Here is a 14,561-nt window from a genome sequence, read left to right on the forward strand (position 1 = left end):
TCCCCAGGAGGAATGAGGATCTGGGTCGCATCTTCTGTAAACAGCCCAGCCCTATGCGAATCTGGGTGATCATTTACATTCTTGTTTCCCAAGGGTAAGAGGAAGCGGGCTCCAGAGAAAGCCTTTTCCTGCTTGGTGGTGGTTTCGTCACTCAGTGGCGTTGGACTCTGTGACCCCAGGGGCTGCAGCCTGCCAGGCCCCGCATTCTCCAGGCAAGAATTCTGGAGTAGGTTGCCATTTCCTCCTCCAGAGGATCTTCCCGACCCAGGGCTCGAACCCACGTCACCTGGCAGGCAGACTCTTTACCAGCCTAGCCACCAGGGAAGCCCTTTTCCCCTCCTCGCCTAATGTCCCAGTTTTCTCAGATTCTTGAAGGGGTCAAGGGTAAGCATCAAGCTGAGTGCTGGGCAGACTGTGGAGCTGGAAACACCGGATCACCCTCCAGCACTGTTCCTGGTGGAGGTGAAAACCCGGGAGAGCAGCCTTCAGGGTCCACACCAGTCACACCCCGTTGGGGTCCCTGGGTTATAGGCGCCTGAGCCCTTTGTCTAGAAATCAGCAGGCCAGACAAAGGGTGGCGAGCATTCATCCATGTCCTCCAGGGAGCACGGCTCAGCCAAGGCTGCGGGACCCGACCCCATGTCGGCCCCTTGGCGGACCCTCCGGCCTGCTTGCTCCGGGTACGCGTTTAAATTTCAGTCTCAGAGAATACAAAATGGAGAGAGGAGTGGCAGGGTGGCGGGGAAGGAGGCATTGATGAGGGGAGAGCCCCTCTGCAGACGCCACGGGAGAGCAGTGTTTGTTCGCCACGGGAGAGCAGTGTTTGTTCGGGGGGGTTCTGAGCCAGACCAGGGGTGGTCAGCAGAACCGTGTTCTTGTCTCTCCAGCCACCGAGGTCTCGCTGGAGATGGAGCCGCCTGCGTCCAGAAAAGAGGGGCGACTCCCGCCCTCGGGGGCACAGCTCCCCCCCTCTTTAGAAACTGCCCGGCTTGTGTCTCTGAATAATTCACAGGGTCTTTTGTTCCTCCCAGACCCTTCTCTCCAGGGCACCTCTCCCACCCTACCGGGTCTTCCTCTTTTCCGGGGGGAAGTTGCTGGGAGAGGTCACGGGCAGAGAGGGGAGGGGCCGGGGCCGCTGGATGACAGCAGGGCGAAGGCAGAGTCAGACAAAGGGAATCAACGGGCTCATTAAGTGGCCGCGGGGGTGAGGGAGGTGGGGAGAGGCTGAGAGGAGAGAGCTGGGAGACGGAGAGCGCTGTGGAGGGGGCCTCCCCTGTGGGGGAGACAGCACAGAAAAACAAGCTCCTTTCTATAGCCCTTTTCAAATTGAACTGCCCAGAACTCCGCCCTCCTGGGTCCCTCAGATTCCATCTGCCCTGCTGACACTAAAGCAGAGAGATAAAAGCTGAGATTTACAGTGATCTGGGCTTCCTTACCCTCAGTTATGGCAAGGAGGTCACTTGGCTTTTGCCTGCTGCTGCTGCTGCTAAGTCGCTTCAGTCGTGTCCGACTCTGTGTGACCCCAGAGACGGCAGCCCACCAGGCTCCCCCGTCCCTGGGATTCTCCAGGCAAGAACACTGGAGTGGGTTGCCATTGCCTTCTCCAATGCATGAAAGTGAAAAGTGAAAGTGAAGTCGCTCAGTCATGCCCGACTCTTAGCGACCCCATGGACTGCAGCCTACCAGGCTCCTCCATCCATGGGATTTTCCAGGCAAGAGTACTGGAGTGGGGTGCCATTGCCTGGCTTTTGCCTAGGGCACCAGAAATGAAGTGGTGGAGTCAGCTTAGATCTGACTTCAGCAACCACAGAGGGCCTAGCTCAGACAGTTCATAGTAATAATAATAGCAGCCTCTGACCAAATTCTCATCACGTGCCCAGCATTATGGTAAATCTCACTGAAAACCTCCTATAATCCCCATGGCAAATCCTATGAGCAAGGAACCGTTCCTACCCCATTTTACAGATGAATAAACTGAAGACGGATGGTGCACAGCTTGCCCCGAGTTACGCAGCCAGAAACCTGGGTCCCAGCGCAGGTGGTGAAGCTTCTAGAGGGTGAGCTCTTACCTCCACATGAGCGTCCCTCTCCCACAGTGGCACGCACCAGGAACTCCTGCGAGAGGCCCCAGGAGGCTGCCTTACGCCAGCGTGGAGACAGGACCAGCGGCATCGCGCCAGGACCCATCCGGAAGTCATAGGAAAAGCCTCGACACCTGACCGGCATCTGACCATTTATAACTTGCCTTTGAATACAATGAGAAGCTGGGCTTTAGCCAGGAGAGCACCGATCAGATGAGGAGACAAAGTCTTGGGCCCCAGCCCCGCCTCTGTAACACGTGGAGTGTGCAGCTCTCTCCCTGAGTCTGATACTTGGAATGGGTCCCTGCTGGCAAGTGCGTCTGGGCAGATGTTAAGGAGCGCCCTCTCCTCGCTGAGGGTTACACACTGACTCGGGGTGGGGGGCAGGGCAAGCCTGCTACCCCCAGTCCACACAGGCAGGAACGTGGATGTGCAGACAGTCTAGGGCTCACCCAGCGGCAGAGGCAGAGGTAAGCTGGGCCACCTCCCAGTCCTCAGCATCCTCTCGTCTTCTCTCCGCCCAGGGCCGAGCCCTCCGGTGCAGAGACACTCTTCCTGGCAGCTCGATCTTCGCAAGCTGGTGTCCACCCTAACTCTAAGCCTTCCTGAATATCTGCGGCTAGGGGTGACCGCCAAGTCAGGCTCCTCCAGAGAAAGGGAAGGCTGGCAGGTACAAGATGCCCAATCTCACATGAAATCCATGGCCAGCAGCCAAAGGCGGTGGGTACCACGTGGACCTGGGTCTCTCTGATTTTATGACCAGGAAGACTAAGAAGCTTGATAGAACATGGGAATAACAGAACGGACAACTCCCCCAAGTTGTCACAAGGAATGACTGACCTTATGCACGGAAAGTGTCTGGCACATATAAGTGGAAGTGTGTGAAAGTGAAGCCGCTCAGTCGTGTCCAACTGCTCACGACCCCATGGACTGTAGCCCAGCAGGCTCTTCTGTCTGTGGAATTCTCCAGGCAAAAATACTGGAGTGGGTTGCCATGCCCTCCTCCAGGGGGTCTTCCCAACTCAGGGATCAAACCTGAGGCTCCTGCATGGCAGACGGATTCTTCACCATCTGAGCCACCAGGGAAACCCCATGGTAAGCATTTACTAAACATGGGCTGTTATTCCAGTCTGGAGTCCCTGGAGGCAAGGGAGTAACTCTCACGGGACACCTGCGCGTGCCGTGTGCGACTGCCAGGGAAGCAGTGTGGCAGAGTTGGAAGGACTCCCTAAAGTTTGAGTCCCCGTCTCTGCGGATAACCAGATATGTACCCTGGAGCAAGTGAGCCTCTCGGGTCTTCCAAGGTAAAATGGGACCAAAAATATGTGCTTTGTAGACTTGCAAGGATTAAGTAAAGTAAAGCAATAAGGCCTGCAAACTAGAAGGTGGGGGGAGCCCACGAACGATGTCTGCTCTTCCTTGGCAGGCATAGTGCTCACCGCAACCCTAACACCATGGCCGGGATTTACAGATGAGCAAGTCAGGAATCTATGATGTTAGGGAACTGGCTTCTATCACAGGGCTGCTGCTGCTGCTGCTGCTAAGTCGCCTCAGTTGTGTCCGACTCTGTGCGACCCCATAGACGGCAGCCCATCCAGCTCCCCTGTCCCTGGGATTCTCCAGGCAAGAACGCTGGAGTGGGTTGCCGTTTCCTTCTCCAAAGCACGCATGTTCAGTCGCTTCCATCGTGTCCGACTCTGTGTGACCCCATAGACAGCAGCCCAACAGGCTCCACCGCCCACGGGATCCTCTAGGCAAGAACACGACTGGGTTGCCGTTTCCTGCTCTTAGTAAGAGGCAACGTCTCCTTCAGAATTCAGACCTGCCGGGACGCCAAAGACCAAAAGGCTCCCCTCCGCATCACACCACTGCGGGCCTTTCCCCTGCAGCCAGGGGGTCTGGAGAAGCCATGGAGGAGCTTAAGCCAGAGCAGCCCCTGGGTGCTCTCTGACTCAGGCGATCCTCAGGTCTGAGGCCCGGGGCTCCGGACGCGCTCAGGGGTGTCGCCGCAGAAGCACTTACCCAGAGGCGATCAGCACCCGGGACTGGGCGAGGGCCAGTCGCTGCAGGCTGGTCCGATTCAAGGTCGCCAGGGCCACCCGGCCGGCCTTGCCGTTGGCCCCCGGTGGGCTGGCAGGACAGCCCGCGGGGGCCGCCCCTGCCGCCGCGCTGGACACTTGTCTCCGGATCGCCTGCGACGACGGGGCCGGCTTCCCGGGGCCCCGGCCTGCGCCCGTGCTGTCCAGCGGCGTGGCCCCGGGGCCCGGGGGTGGCCCCTTGAGGGCCACGGGTGGGGCGGCGCTCCTGCGGGCGGCGGGGGCCGGCGGCGCCGCGGCCTTGACGCTCCTCACCAGGACGCACTGCGGGCAGGAGCAGGGTGGCGCGCGCGGCCCCGCGGCGGCGGCGGCCCAGGGGGCGGCCGGCCAGGACGCGGCGCGGCCCGCGGCGCCCGTTACCAGCGGGTAGACCAGGTCCAGGCGGCGGCGCACGCGGCGCTGGCGCTGCGTCTGCCGGTTGATCTGGCCCATGGTGCCGAAGTCAATGACGTAGCCGAAGCCGATGGGGCTCAGGTCGATCCAGGGCCTCTGCTTCTCGAAGGCGTGTTGGATGGTGATGCCCACGTCCATGTCGTAGGGCGTCCAGGAGCCGTGGTCGTTCTCCCACTCCCACACCACGCCCTTTCCGGGCGCCGAGGCGGGGTCGTAGTAGTTGCGCCGGACGGGCCGGAGGGTCCCTGCCGGAGAGGGACGGAGGAGGCGGTCAGCGGCACCCAGGGCAGGAACCCACGGGTGCTACCTTAAGAGGCTCGCGGTAAGCGAGTCTACGTGGCCGGCCCTTGGCTGCCTTGGCTTTGAAGGAGGCTCCTTCCTGCCGTTTTAAGGTCTGCCGTGAACGGGGAGGGTTCAGGGGTGCGGGCTGGGGTGGGAGGCAGGGTGGGAAGCTGATGAGCTGCAAGGGAAGGATGTGGGTGACGCTGCAGGGAACCCCAAAGAGCACTGCCTGATTTGGAGTCCGGAGACTTGACTCTAGTTTGCAGCCACATTTGTTTGCTTATTTTTTTCCCCCAGGAGAAATAAGATAATAGCTCCTTTGCAAAGTTTTTGCCATAATTAGATGTTGCTCTTTCATTCAACATGTATGTATTTGTGCCAAGTCCGGGATTTCTCAAGCGCCCTGTCCTTTGCACTAAGGCATATCACCTTTGACACATAGTAGGTGCTCTTAAATAATCTCTCTTCTTCCGTGACTCTCTAAAGGCCCAAGCCCCTGAGGGCTAAGAGGAAAAGAACACAGGTCAGGGAACCCTAGAGAACATAGGAAGACTCTGTCCCCACCCAGGAAGCCCGCCCAGGTGGTAATGGAGCTGGCTGTCTGCACTTTTATGGGTGTGGTAAAAAAATAAAAGATCAGGGTGGGAGAACTCTCTCATATTTCCCAGCATTAAATCTTATATCAACAACAGTAACAGCGATCCTAAGAATAACTTTCTATTTATCTAACATCTTTTATTCAAGAAGCTCAACCTTCCTAAAGATAGGGTTGTGGCTGTTTAGTTGCTGTTTAGTCAAAAGTTGTGTCTGACTCTTTGCAACCTCATGGACTATAGCTCACCAGGCTCCTTTGTCCCTGGGATTTTCCAGGCAAGGATACTGGAATGGGTTGCCATTTCCTTCTCCAGGAGATCTTCCCAACCCAAGGACTGAAACTGAGTCTCTTACATCTCCTGCATTGGCAGGCGGATTCTTTACCTGCTGACCCCCCAGGAAAGCCAAAGGCAGGGTGAAAGTGAAGGTGCTACTTGCTCAGCCCTGTTGACTCTTTGTAGCCCACTAGCCTCCTCTGTCCATGGAATTCTCCTGGCAAGAATACTGGAGTGGGTTGCCATTGGCTTCTCCAGGGGATCTTCCCACCCCCGGAATTGAACCTGGGTTCCTGCATTGCAGGAGGATTTTTACCATTTGAGCCACCAGGGTAGTTTCATAACTGCCCAATGAGACAAAGTGAAGTACATGTCAAGAATTTGAATCCAGATGTGTGAGTAAAGATCATGTTGTTCAACCTTAGATAACTCTGCCTGCCTCCTGAATAATAATAAAAAAGAGTTCCTGTAATTATAAAACAAAGATAGGACAGTCTCAATCTGGATCATCTCAGGGTGGGTGGGTAGGGGGTGGCAAGGGCAGGGAAGAGATCCGGGTTATTGCAGGGGAACAGTTAGAGCAGAGATGAGCCTTCAGGACTGGCGGGGAAAACTAAGCCTGTAACTGTTGCCTCTTTCTCCTCTACCTCCCAGAACCCTGAATGCAGACCCAGGTCCACCCCAGGCTCATTTCATGGGTATTAAGCTCAAGGCTGAGGACGCCTGGCTCAGAGCAGGAGGGGGAGACTGGGAGAGCTCCTAGGATGCTGGAATCTCTGCATCTGTCAGCTTAGGCTCCATCAGAGCAGTGGGAAAAGGCTCCCCTCCGCTGGCCCCTGACCCATCCCCTCCTCCAAGCCAGAAGGAGATACCAAGACTGGGGACAGAATCCCATTCAAAGGGGGAAGAAAAGGAACAATGACTATTGAGGCCTTTGCCAGGTCGTCACCCGCCCTCCCGCCCTGTCTCCAAGCCCCTTAATGACCCAGAACATCAATATGCAGAGGCTGGAGGGAGAGACAGAACAAGCCCCTTATTCAGGCCCGGGAGCTCTGCTGGGGGACGTAGGGGGCGCGGGAGAGGAGGGAGAAGGGGCGGCACCCAGGAGGCCCCCGTTAGCCCCCCGGTTTCCCCCTAAGGAGCCAGCTCTCTGGGGGACAAAGTCGCGGCCTTCTGATCCAACTGCGGAGCTTCCGGCCGCATCAGCCGCTTGGTCCAGCCTCGTTTCCCCACCTGTTTGCTCCCTCGCCAGTGCTCCCTGACTCCCCCACGCCTCCTAGTCACCAGGCCTGGCCTCTGCGGACACCCTCCTTTGCTGTTTTCATCTGCCGAAATGTTCCTTATCGTTCCTGTGCCATTTGTCACTTGTTTCTGGACGTGCCTTCCCGGTCCGGGTGCCACCCTCAAGGAGCCTGGGGAGCACGGCGCCTTCCGTCTGCTGGGTACCAGCATCCCGGCCTTTTTCACAGCAGAGCACCTTGCCCTCCAGCACCTAATGCAGCGCGGGCGGTAACGCGGGCCCCACAGACGCGCCGCGGTGCGTGGAAGACGCACCTCTGGGGACGCTGGCATCTGATTCCGGATCCCATGTTGCTGAGTGTGTATCAGCGGCCGTGAGGAAGGCCGATTCAGGCGCTCCTTGAGCGCCTGGAGTCTAAAACCAGGCAAGGAAGTTACGAGACAGAGGCTGCCCGAGAAGGCTGCCAGCAGGGCAGTGTTAACAGTAAACCACACGCCCTGGGAGCTCCGGTCCCGGGCACAACTTCCTCGAGGTCTAGACCGAGAGCCGCCCCTCCACGGCCTCCGCACACCGTGATACTCTCTGCCCGCACTTCCGCCTCCGGCTTCCGCACCCTCTTAGGCGCCCATCCTTCAGATCTCAGTTCATTTTCTCAAGGAAGCCTCTCTGGGCCGTCCGACTGGCTCAAATTCCTGCCCCTATTATTATTATTTTTTACACACGATCTGGAGGGGCAGTCATACATTTCTTTGTGTGACTCATTTGATGAACGTCACTCTAACCCATGGGACTCCCAGTCTCACAGGGTGGGCATCCAGGAGCTTGCTCATGGCTGTGGCCCCCATGCCTGGCATGTCCTAAGAGCTCAGTACCTATCCAGGGAACACATGAGGTAGTAACCACTTGGAGAACATTTCAAGAAGCGGAGAGCATGACAAAGAGCCTAGGGCCCAGGGGAGAGGGGGAATCTCAGGAGGTGACAAGGCCAAAGCAGGGCAGCTCAGGAGAAGCAGCCTGCTGCAGGTGGAGGGGGGTCCCAGGGAATGCCTGAATAAAAGACTCGCTTGTCGGCAGGCGTAGAGGAAAATATGGGCAGAGAACAGGATAAACCTGGAAAGGCGTGTGAGAGCCAGGGCACAGATCGTTGGAAACGCTGGGCCGTGAGGGCTTGTATTTACAGGTCTCGAGGAACCACTGAGGTTTGCGACACAGAGAAGTGACGCACCAGTGCTTCCGTGCCAACTCGCTTCAGTCGAGTCTGACTCTGTGCCACCCTGTGGACCATAGCCCACCGGGCTCCTCTGTCTGTGAGGTTCTCCAGGCAAGAATATTGGAGTGGGTTGCCATGCCCTCCTCCAGGGGATCTTCCAGACCCAGGGATCGAATCTGCGTCTCCTCTGTCTCCTGCATGGGCAGGGGGGGTTCTTTACCGCTGAGCCCCTGGGGAAGCACAGTGACACCAGAGCTGCTCTGTTTATTGAGTACTGTGGGGCGGGGGTGGGCGGTGAGGGGATGGAGGTGGGAGAGGGTGCTGGGAGCAGAAATGAAAAGCAGGTGACAGACCACAGACCCCACAGATGGGCACCGGGCAGGGCATGAGCCTGAGTAGCTGAATGCTTTCTAAGTGATCCAGGGTCGCCGGCTTCTGAGTCTCCTAGGGAACAGACAAGTCACCGAGGGTCGGCCTGGCCGGGGGCCGGGCCCAGAAACCTGCACGTGAGCCCCTGCCGTGTTCATCGTGACTGCTCAACTTTCAAGTCCCACATGTCCATATAGATGAGACATGCAAACACAAAGCTGAAACGCGTCAAAGACTCCTGAGGCTTCGATCACGGGCAAGCCGTAAGATGGTGATGCCATTCACCAAGCAGAGAGCTATCACAAGGAGAGCTGGCTTTTGGAGGGAAAGATGCTGCGTTCAGTTCAGCCCTGGAGGGCGAGGGTGGACCTCGGCACCAAAGCTGGGGGACAAGAGGGATGGTGGGGTTGCATTCTCTGAAGATTTTCAGAGACTGCTCCATCAGGAATGGGCGGGTCCTGGACCTGTCTGTAGTCCTGGACCTGTCTATAGACCCTGAACTAGATGATCAGAGGAAATCCACTGGGTCCCAAGGTACAGTGACTGAAGGACAGGGATAAAGGATTACACAGACTAAGCAGGAAAAAAGAGAAAGAGAGAAATAAGAGGTTTCCCTGGCAACTCAGACAGCGAGACCCCAAAGCACCACCCAAGTTGTTGGCTCCTGGGAAATGAGAGACAACACCTCCCAGGGCATTTCATCCACGTCTCTGCGGCCCTGCACTCAGGACGTCCCAGGCTTCTCTGACCAGTGGCCCTCATCCGCACTCGAACATTCCATGAGGGTGGAGACTTGGATGGTTTGCTGTTGCAACATTCCCCGGGCCTGGGACGGGGCCTGCGTGAAGTAGGTAGTCTGCAAGTGTTCCCCAGATGAGGCAGGGCATGCGCACTTGATCGGGAACCTCAGCTTTGCCGTGCACTTGCTGTAAAACTTTGGGCAACTTCATCTTTTCCAACTTGTTTCCTTTACTATGAAACCAGAACAGCGGGTTCTTCATAAGAGGACCATGGAGAATGGAACCAGGTACTATATGCGGGGTGCCTGCTGCCTGCCCCACGCCACAGTACCCTGTGGTCATGACGCTTGCCAGCACTCCTGTGCTCACACACGGTGGGGAATATCGCGGGGGAGCAGGCCTAAAAATCAGCTCGTACCAAACCCTTGATTCATGCTCCATCTGACCTTTCTCACTGTGTTAAAGACATAAAAGAGACGGATGTCACCTGGAAAACTGAGCTGGAAGGAACCCTCCCTCACACCCTGTTACGTCTCATCAGCATCTTCAGTGGTGCCGGCTCCAGACTCATCCACCTGCTGACCTGCATGATGGGAGGCAGGGAGCCAGAAGGAACTTTAAGGCTGCCCTTCATTCTACAGATGAGAATGACGCTTAAGCAGTCAAGGGACTCAATGGTAATGATTGGGTCTGCTGAAACATACAGGGGACAGTGATGTTGGAAGATACAGGGGATGAAGTTCCAGCCACTGCCCTACAACAGGTCAGCCCAGTCAAGGCGAATGGTCAGGGGCAGAGAGGACCCAGCCAAGGCTTTGGGAAGCAGGCAAGACTCCTTCACCTCCACCTCCCTGTCTCTTTCCTCCTTCTCCCTTCGCTTCAAGGAAAAGTGACACTGAATGCAAATAAGCTCAGAGTCTGGGAGGAGAGGGGCCCAGGGCAAACAGAGGCAGGCGAGGTGTCTGCGACCCCCCAGCCATCTCCCTGGAGACAGACTGGATGAGGCTGGAGCTGGGGGACTGGAGAGGAGGACTTACTTGGCAGCAAGGCAGGCAGCTTCTGAAAAAAAAAAGCTCCCGTGTCAGGAAACGTCCCCACAGAGTAGAGGCAACAACAAAAAAAATGAAAAAAGAAAGAGAGGAATCGCCTCTGGGCAAGGGGCTTCCAGCTCCCCTTTGTTTATGGAGATGTTTCTGGTTCCCAGCTTCAAACTGTGGCTTGGAGATGGTGGGTGCTTTAATTAGACATCGCTAGGGCTTGGCCAAGGTTGCCGGGGAGCCAGTGGGTTCCAGTCCCTACCCTGTCACAGCTTCATCCATGAGCTATATGGAGAGGAATTGTGTGTCTGTTGGCGGACAAGACAGAAGAGGGGGTTGCAGACACCCCAAGATGCTATTCTGCTTTGGCAAGCTCCCCAACAGACCCAGCACTCCCAGGAATCCAGCCCAGGGCCTTCTGCACTGGGTCTGGCGTGGAGGATGGGTTGGCCAACCGACCCTTAGCATGAGTGCGTAAAACCAACAGTCTCTAAAAGGAAGAGAACAGTGGAACAAGTACCCCAAGGCAGTTAGAAAAAGGCTCCAGGGCCAGCTCAGGTCTAACCTGTGAGGCGCCCCAGCCTCCAGGGTCCCTGTGCACCCCCAGGCAGTAGTCAGCTGGTTCTCAGGAAAGAGTGGTCAGACCTGGGGAGGAGGGTCTGTCCTTCCACCGGGTCTCCTCCAGACTTCACTTCTGTACAAAGGACCCATACCAGGCCCACCGCAGACATCCCCGAACACTGAGTAAGCTTTCCTCCTTTCCAAATGTGGGACCAGGCCTGGGACCTTTATGTTGCTAAGGTGTCCCTCCACGTGCAGCTGAGATTTAATCTGAAATGGGACAGCTCATAGGCCTCCCTGGTGGCTCAGCGGTAAGGAACCAGCTGGCCCATCCAGGAGACACAAGTTTGATCCCTGGGTCAGGAAGATCCCCTGGAGGAGGGCAGGGCAACCCACTCCAGTATTCTTGCCTGGAAAATCCCATGGACAGAGGAGCCTGGTGGACTACAGTCCATGGGTTGCAAAAGAGTCAGACACAACTTAGCGGCTCAACAATGACAACTGAACAGCAAACACCTGTCCGTGAATTCTGAGCAGGACTGGAGTTCCCTGTCAGTAGGTGTCTTGACCGTCATCCTCGCTCTGGACCCACCAACAGGGATAGACCTTTCCAACCGCTACCCCAAGTCCACAGTTAACTTCTCCCCATCCCCCCAGGCCACACAATCCTCTGTCCCAGTCTCCCCACTCTCCTCTGTCCCAGCCTCCTCACTGTCCTCTGCCCTAGTCTCCCCACTTCCCTCTGCCCCACTCTCCCCACTGTCCTCTGCCCCAGTCTCCCCACTTCCCTCTTTAGCCCCTCCTCCCCCAGTCTCTCTCAGATCTACCTTCCCCCTCTCTCACCAAGGCTGAAGCCCCCCAGATGCTAACACTTCTGGAATCCTTTCCCCAGAAGGCTTCCCTCAATAGGCGAGTGTCTGCAAAGTCCTTGGCAGCGAGTTTGTTGGGAGTCATGGCTACAGATGAAGACGGGGGGTGGAAAAACACCCCTTTCCCATGACCATCCTAATTAGCGCTCAGGACGTGGGGGCTTTCCAAGACGGGCGGACATGCCCTGCTCGGGCAGCTGTTGTCCGGCCCTTTGGGACTCTCCCGTCCCCTCTCCAGCCCCTCCTCTCCAACACCTGCCTTTCCGGGGGCTCCTCAGTTAGGGAGGCCTGGGGGGGCTGCAGTCCATGGGGTGGCAAAGAGTGGGACACGACTGAGCAGCTGAACTGAACTAAGCAGTCACACTCGTGGGGAAAGCCCAGCCAGAATTCCAGAAACACCCCCCAGAAACACCACCTCCCTGAAGAGGCTGTTCAGGGATAGACGCGTACTAGACCAGCTGAGCTCGGCCCGGGGGCCTCGCAGAGAGGCAGGTCTCCCCAGCTTCCCTGCCCTCACGCCAAGGACCGGGCACCCTGATCGCCATCCTTACTCTGGCTGGGAAGCCGGGTTGGTAGTGGCCACAGCCGCGACTTACTTCTCACCAGTAGATGGGAGTTCAGTGTGCCCCTCATCGGGGACCTTTGTGGGAGGAAGCTGGGGACAGTTTCCTTGCAGGAATGCGCAGCCCCGGCCGCCTCCGCCCGCAGGGACACACGCCTGGCTTCCCGCCGGCATTCCGGAGCGGCGGCCCTCCCCGTCCCCTGTCCATCTGCGCGGGCCTGTTGCTTCCACCCTCGGAGCGCGCGATCAGAGGCGCTCACCGCCCCGCGGCCGCCAGGGCGTGCCCGGCGCTGACAGCCCCCCAAGTCCATCGGTCTCTCCGGGGAGGCCTGTCCCTTCGCAGGCTCGACTACAGCGCCGGCCTCCCGGGAATCTCCACCCTCCCCCGCGCCCGGTGTCCACCCCCAGGACGCGGCCGGGGGGACGGCATGCCCCCGAGAAGGGCCGAGGCGGCGACGTGGGCAGCCTGGGAAGCGGGTGGCAGGCCCCAGGGTGCCCGAGGCAACGAAGGCTCAGCCCACGTGATGCTGGCGAAGGCGGGCAGGTAGACTTGCCCACCGGCCGGGATGCTGCCGCGGCCCCTCGGTTCCTACTAGAGTGGACTTGGGGTACCCAGCGTTTAAAGGGGGGGGGGGGGAGGACCGTGAAGGGCTTTCTTAGGGGCGAGGGTAAAAGTCGGCCGGCCTAACCAGACCTGCACGGACGTTTATTGCAGCAGGTATCATAAGACTCTCGCAGGGCGGGGACACACTGCGCCCCCTCCTCGGCAGCTTATGGGGGACCCAGAGGTCCGGAGGGGCCCCCCTGCGGAGGAGGGTGCGCGCGGGGCGGGGACGGCCGGCTCACCCGTGTCCTGGCGAAACTGGTTCATGGAGTGCAGGTCGATGATGTAGGGCGCGAGCCGGCGGTCCACCTGGCCCAGCACCACGCTGCCGCCGGCGCGCGGGCCGGCGCGCACCGCCGCCTCGATGTGGTGGCTCACGGCGGGGCTGTAGGGCCGCCAGCGCCCGTGCTCGTTCAGCCATTCCCAGACCACCACGGCCGAGGCCAGGAGCATGGCGCGCCTGACCGCCCGCGGGCCCCGGCCCCGCACCCCGCGCCCCCGGCCGCCTCAGCTCCGGGCCGCGGGCCGCGCCGCCGCCGCGCGTCCGCTGGGGCCCCGAGAGCCCGGCCGCCGGCTCGGATCGCGCGCCCCACGGGGTCGAGGGGCCTCATGCACACGGGCGCGCGGCCGGGGCTCCAGCCCTTGCACCGGGCGCCGGCGGGATCGGGCGGGCGGCGGCGCTCGGGGCGGCTGGCCGGGCCCTCCTCCCCGCCCCGCGGCCCCCGCCGCCCCCCCTGCCCGCCCGCCGCGCGGGCCAAGAGCTCCCCCTCCCTGCGGCTTCGCGCCGCCGCCTCGGGAAGGAGCCGCCCCTCCCGAACCCCGCGCCGGGGCAAACCCGCGCCTGCGAGGGGCTCCACGGTCCCGAGACGCGAAGGAGCGACACCCCCACCCCCGACCAGGACATGGCCCGGGACCGCCGCTGTCAGCATCCTCAACTTGGCAGGCTCTCTCCCCAAAAGGGAATTTTTTTCTTTCTTTCTTTCTTTCTTTTTTTTTTTTTTAAGTGCAGTGTGATCGCTGTCCGCACCGCGAGCTCCGGGACCCGCAGCGCCTGGCACACTCACGGTCTGCAAGCTCTCGCCGCGGGGGCCGTATTCCCGCATCTTCGCCAGCATCCTGCGCTGTCCGTCAAGGACGCGGGGCCACGCCCCGGGGCCCGGCCGCAGCCCAGAGCCCCCGCCCCCTGCCGGCCGAGCGCGCTCCTGCCGGCCCGGCCACGGCTCAACCCCGGCGCTGCCGCCCGCCCCGGTGTTCCTGCCTTGAGGACCCTGGGGACAGACGAGCCTGCGGCCTACGGTCCACACAGTCGGATACGACTGAGCGACTCAGCACGTACCAGCCTCTCTGCTGAGACCCCCTGCAAAGGCATGCAGAAATTGGAGAGATGATGGATTAACACTGTTGGTGTAGAGGGCAAATGTGGGTTTTCTGGCCTACTTAGACTACCTTGGGCTTCCCTGGTGGCTCAGATGGTAAAAAAATCCACCTGCAGTGTGGGAGCCCTGGGTTCAATCCCTGGGTTGGAAAGATCCCCTGGTGGAGGGAAAGGCTACCCACTCCAGTTTTCTGGCCTGGAGAATTCCATAGGCTGTATAGTCCATGGGGTCGCACAGAGTTAGACACGACTGAGCGACTTTCACTTTCACTT

The 14,561-nt window shown here is 59.1% G+C and overlaps 1 protein-coding gene across 5 annotated transcripts in view; it reads right to left on the reverse strand.

The window, feature by feature from the left end:
• Window positions 1-14,079, reverse strand: part of DTX4 (deltex E3 ubiquitin ligase 4) — a 43,266-nt gene extending 29,187 nt beyond the window's left edge. For 2 of the 5 annotated variants that reach the window (XM_025265998.3, XM_025265999.3), the window contains exons 1-2: window positions 12,344-12,918; window positions 4,104-4,815 (exon numbers count right to left, since the gene is read on the reverse strand). In XM_025265998.3, the coding sequence (XP_025121783.3) occupies window positions 4,104-4,815; window positions 12,344-12,620 (989 nt within the window). In that variant the 5' untranslated portion in view covers window positions 12,621-12,918. Of the gene's footprint in view, window positions 1-4,103; window positions 4,816-12,343; window positions 12,919-13,155; window positions 13,581-13,977 lie in introns of those variants that run through there. The other 3 variants (XM_025266000.3, XM_025265997.3, XM_025265996.3) reach the window with 3 other exon arrangements.
• Window positions 14,080-14,561: the final 482 nt, after the last annotated feature.

This window comes from Bubalus bubalis, chromosome 16, assembly GCF_019923935.1.
Source record: "Bubalus bubalis isolate 160015118507 breed Murrah chromosome 16, NDDB_SH_1, whole genome shotgun sequence".
Classification (NCBI taxonomy): Eukaryota; Metazoa; Chordata; class Mammalia; order Artiodactyla; family Bovidae; genus Bubalus; species Bubalus bubalis.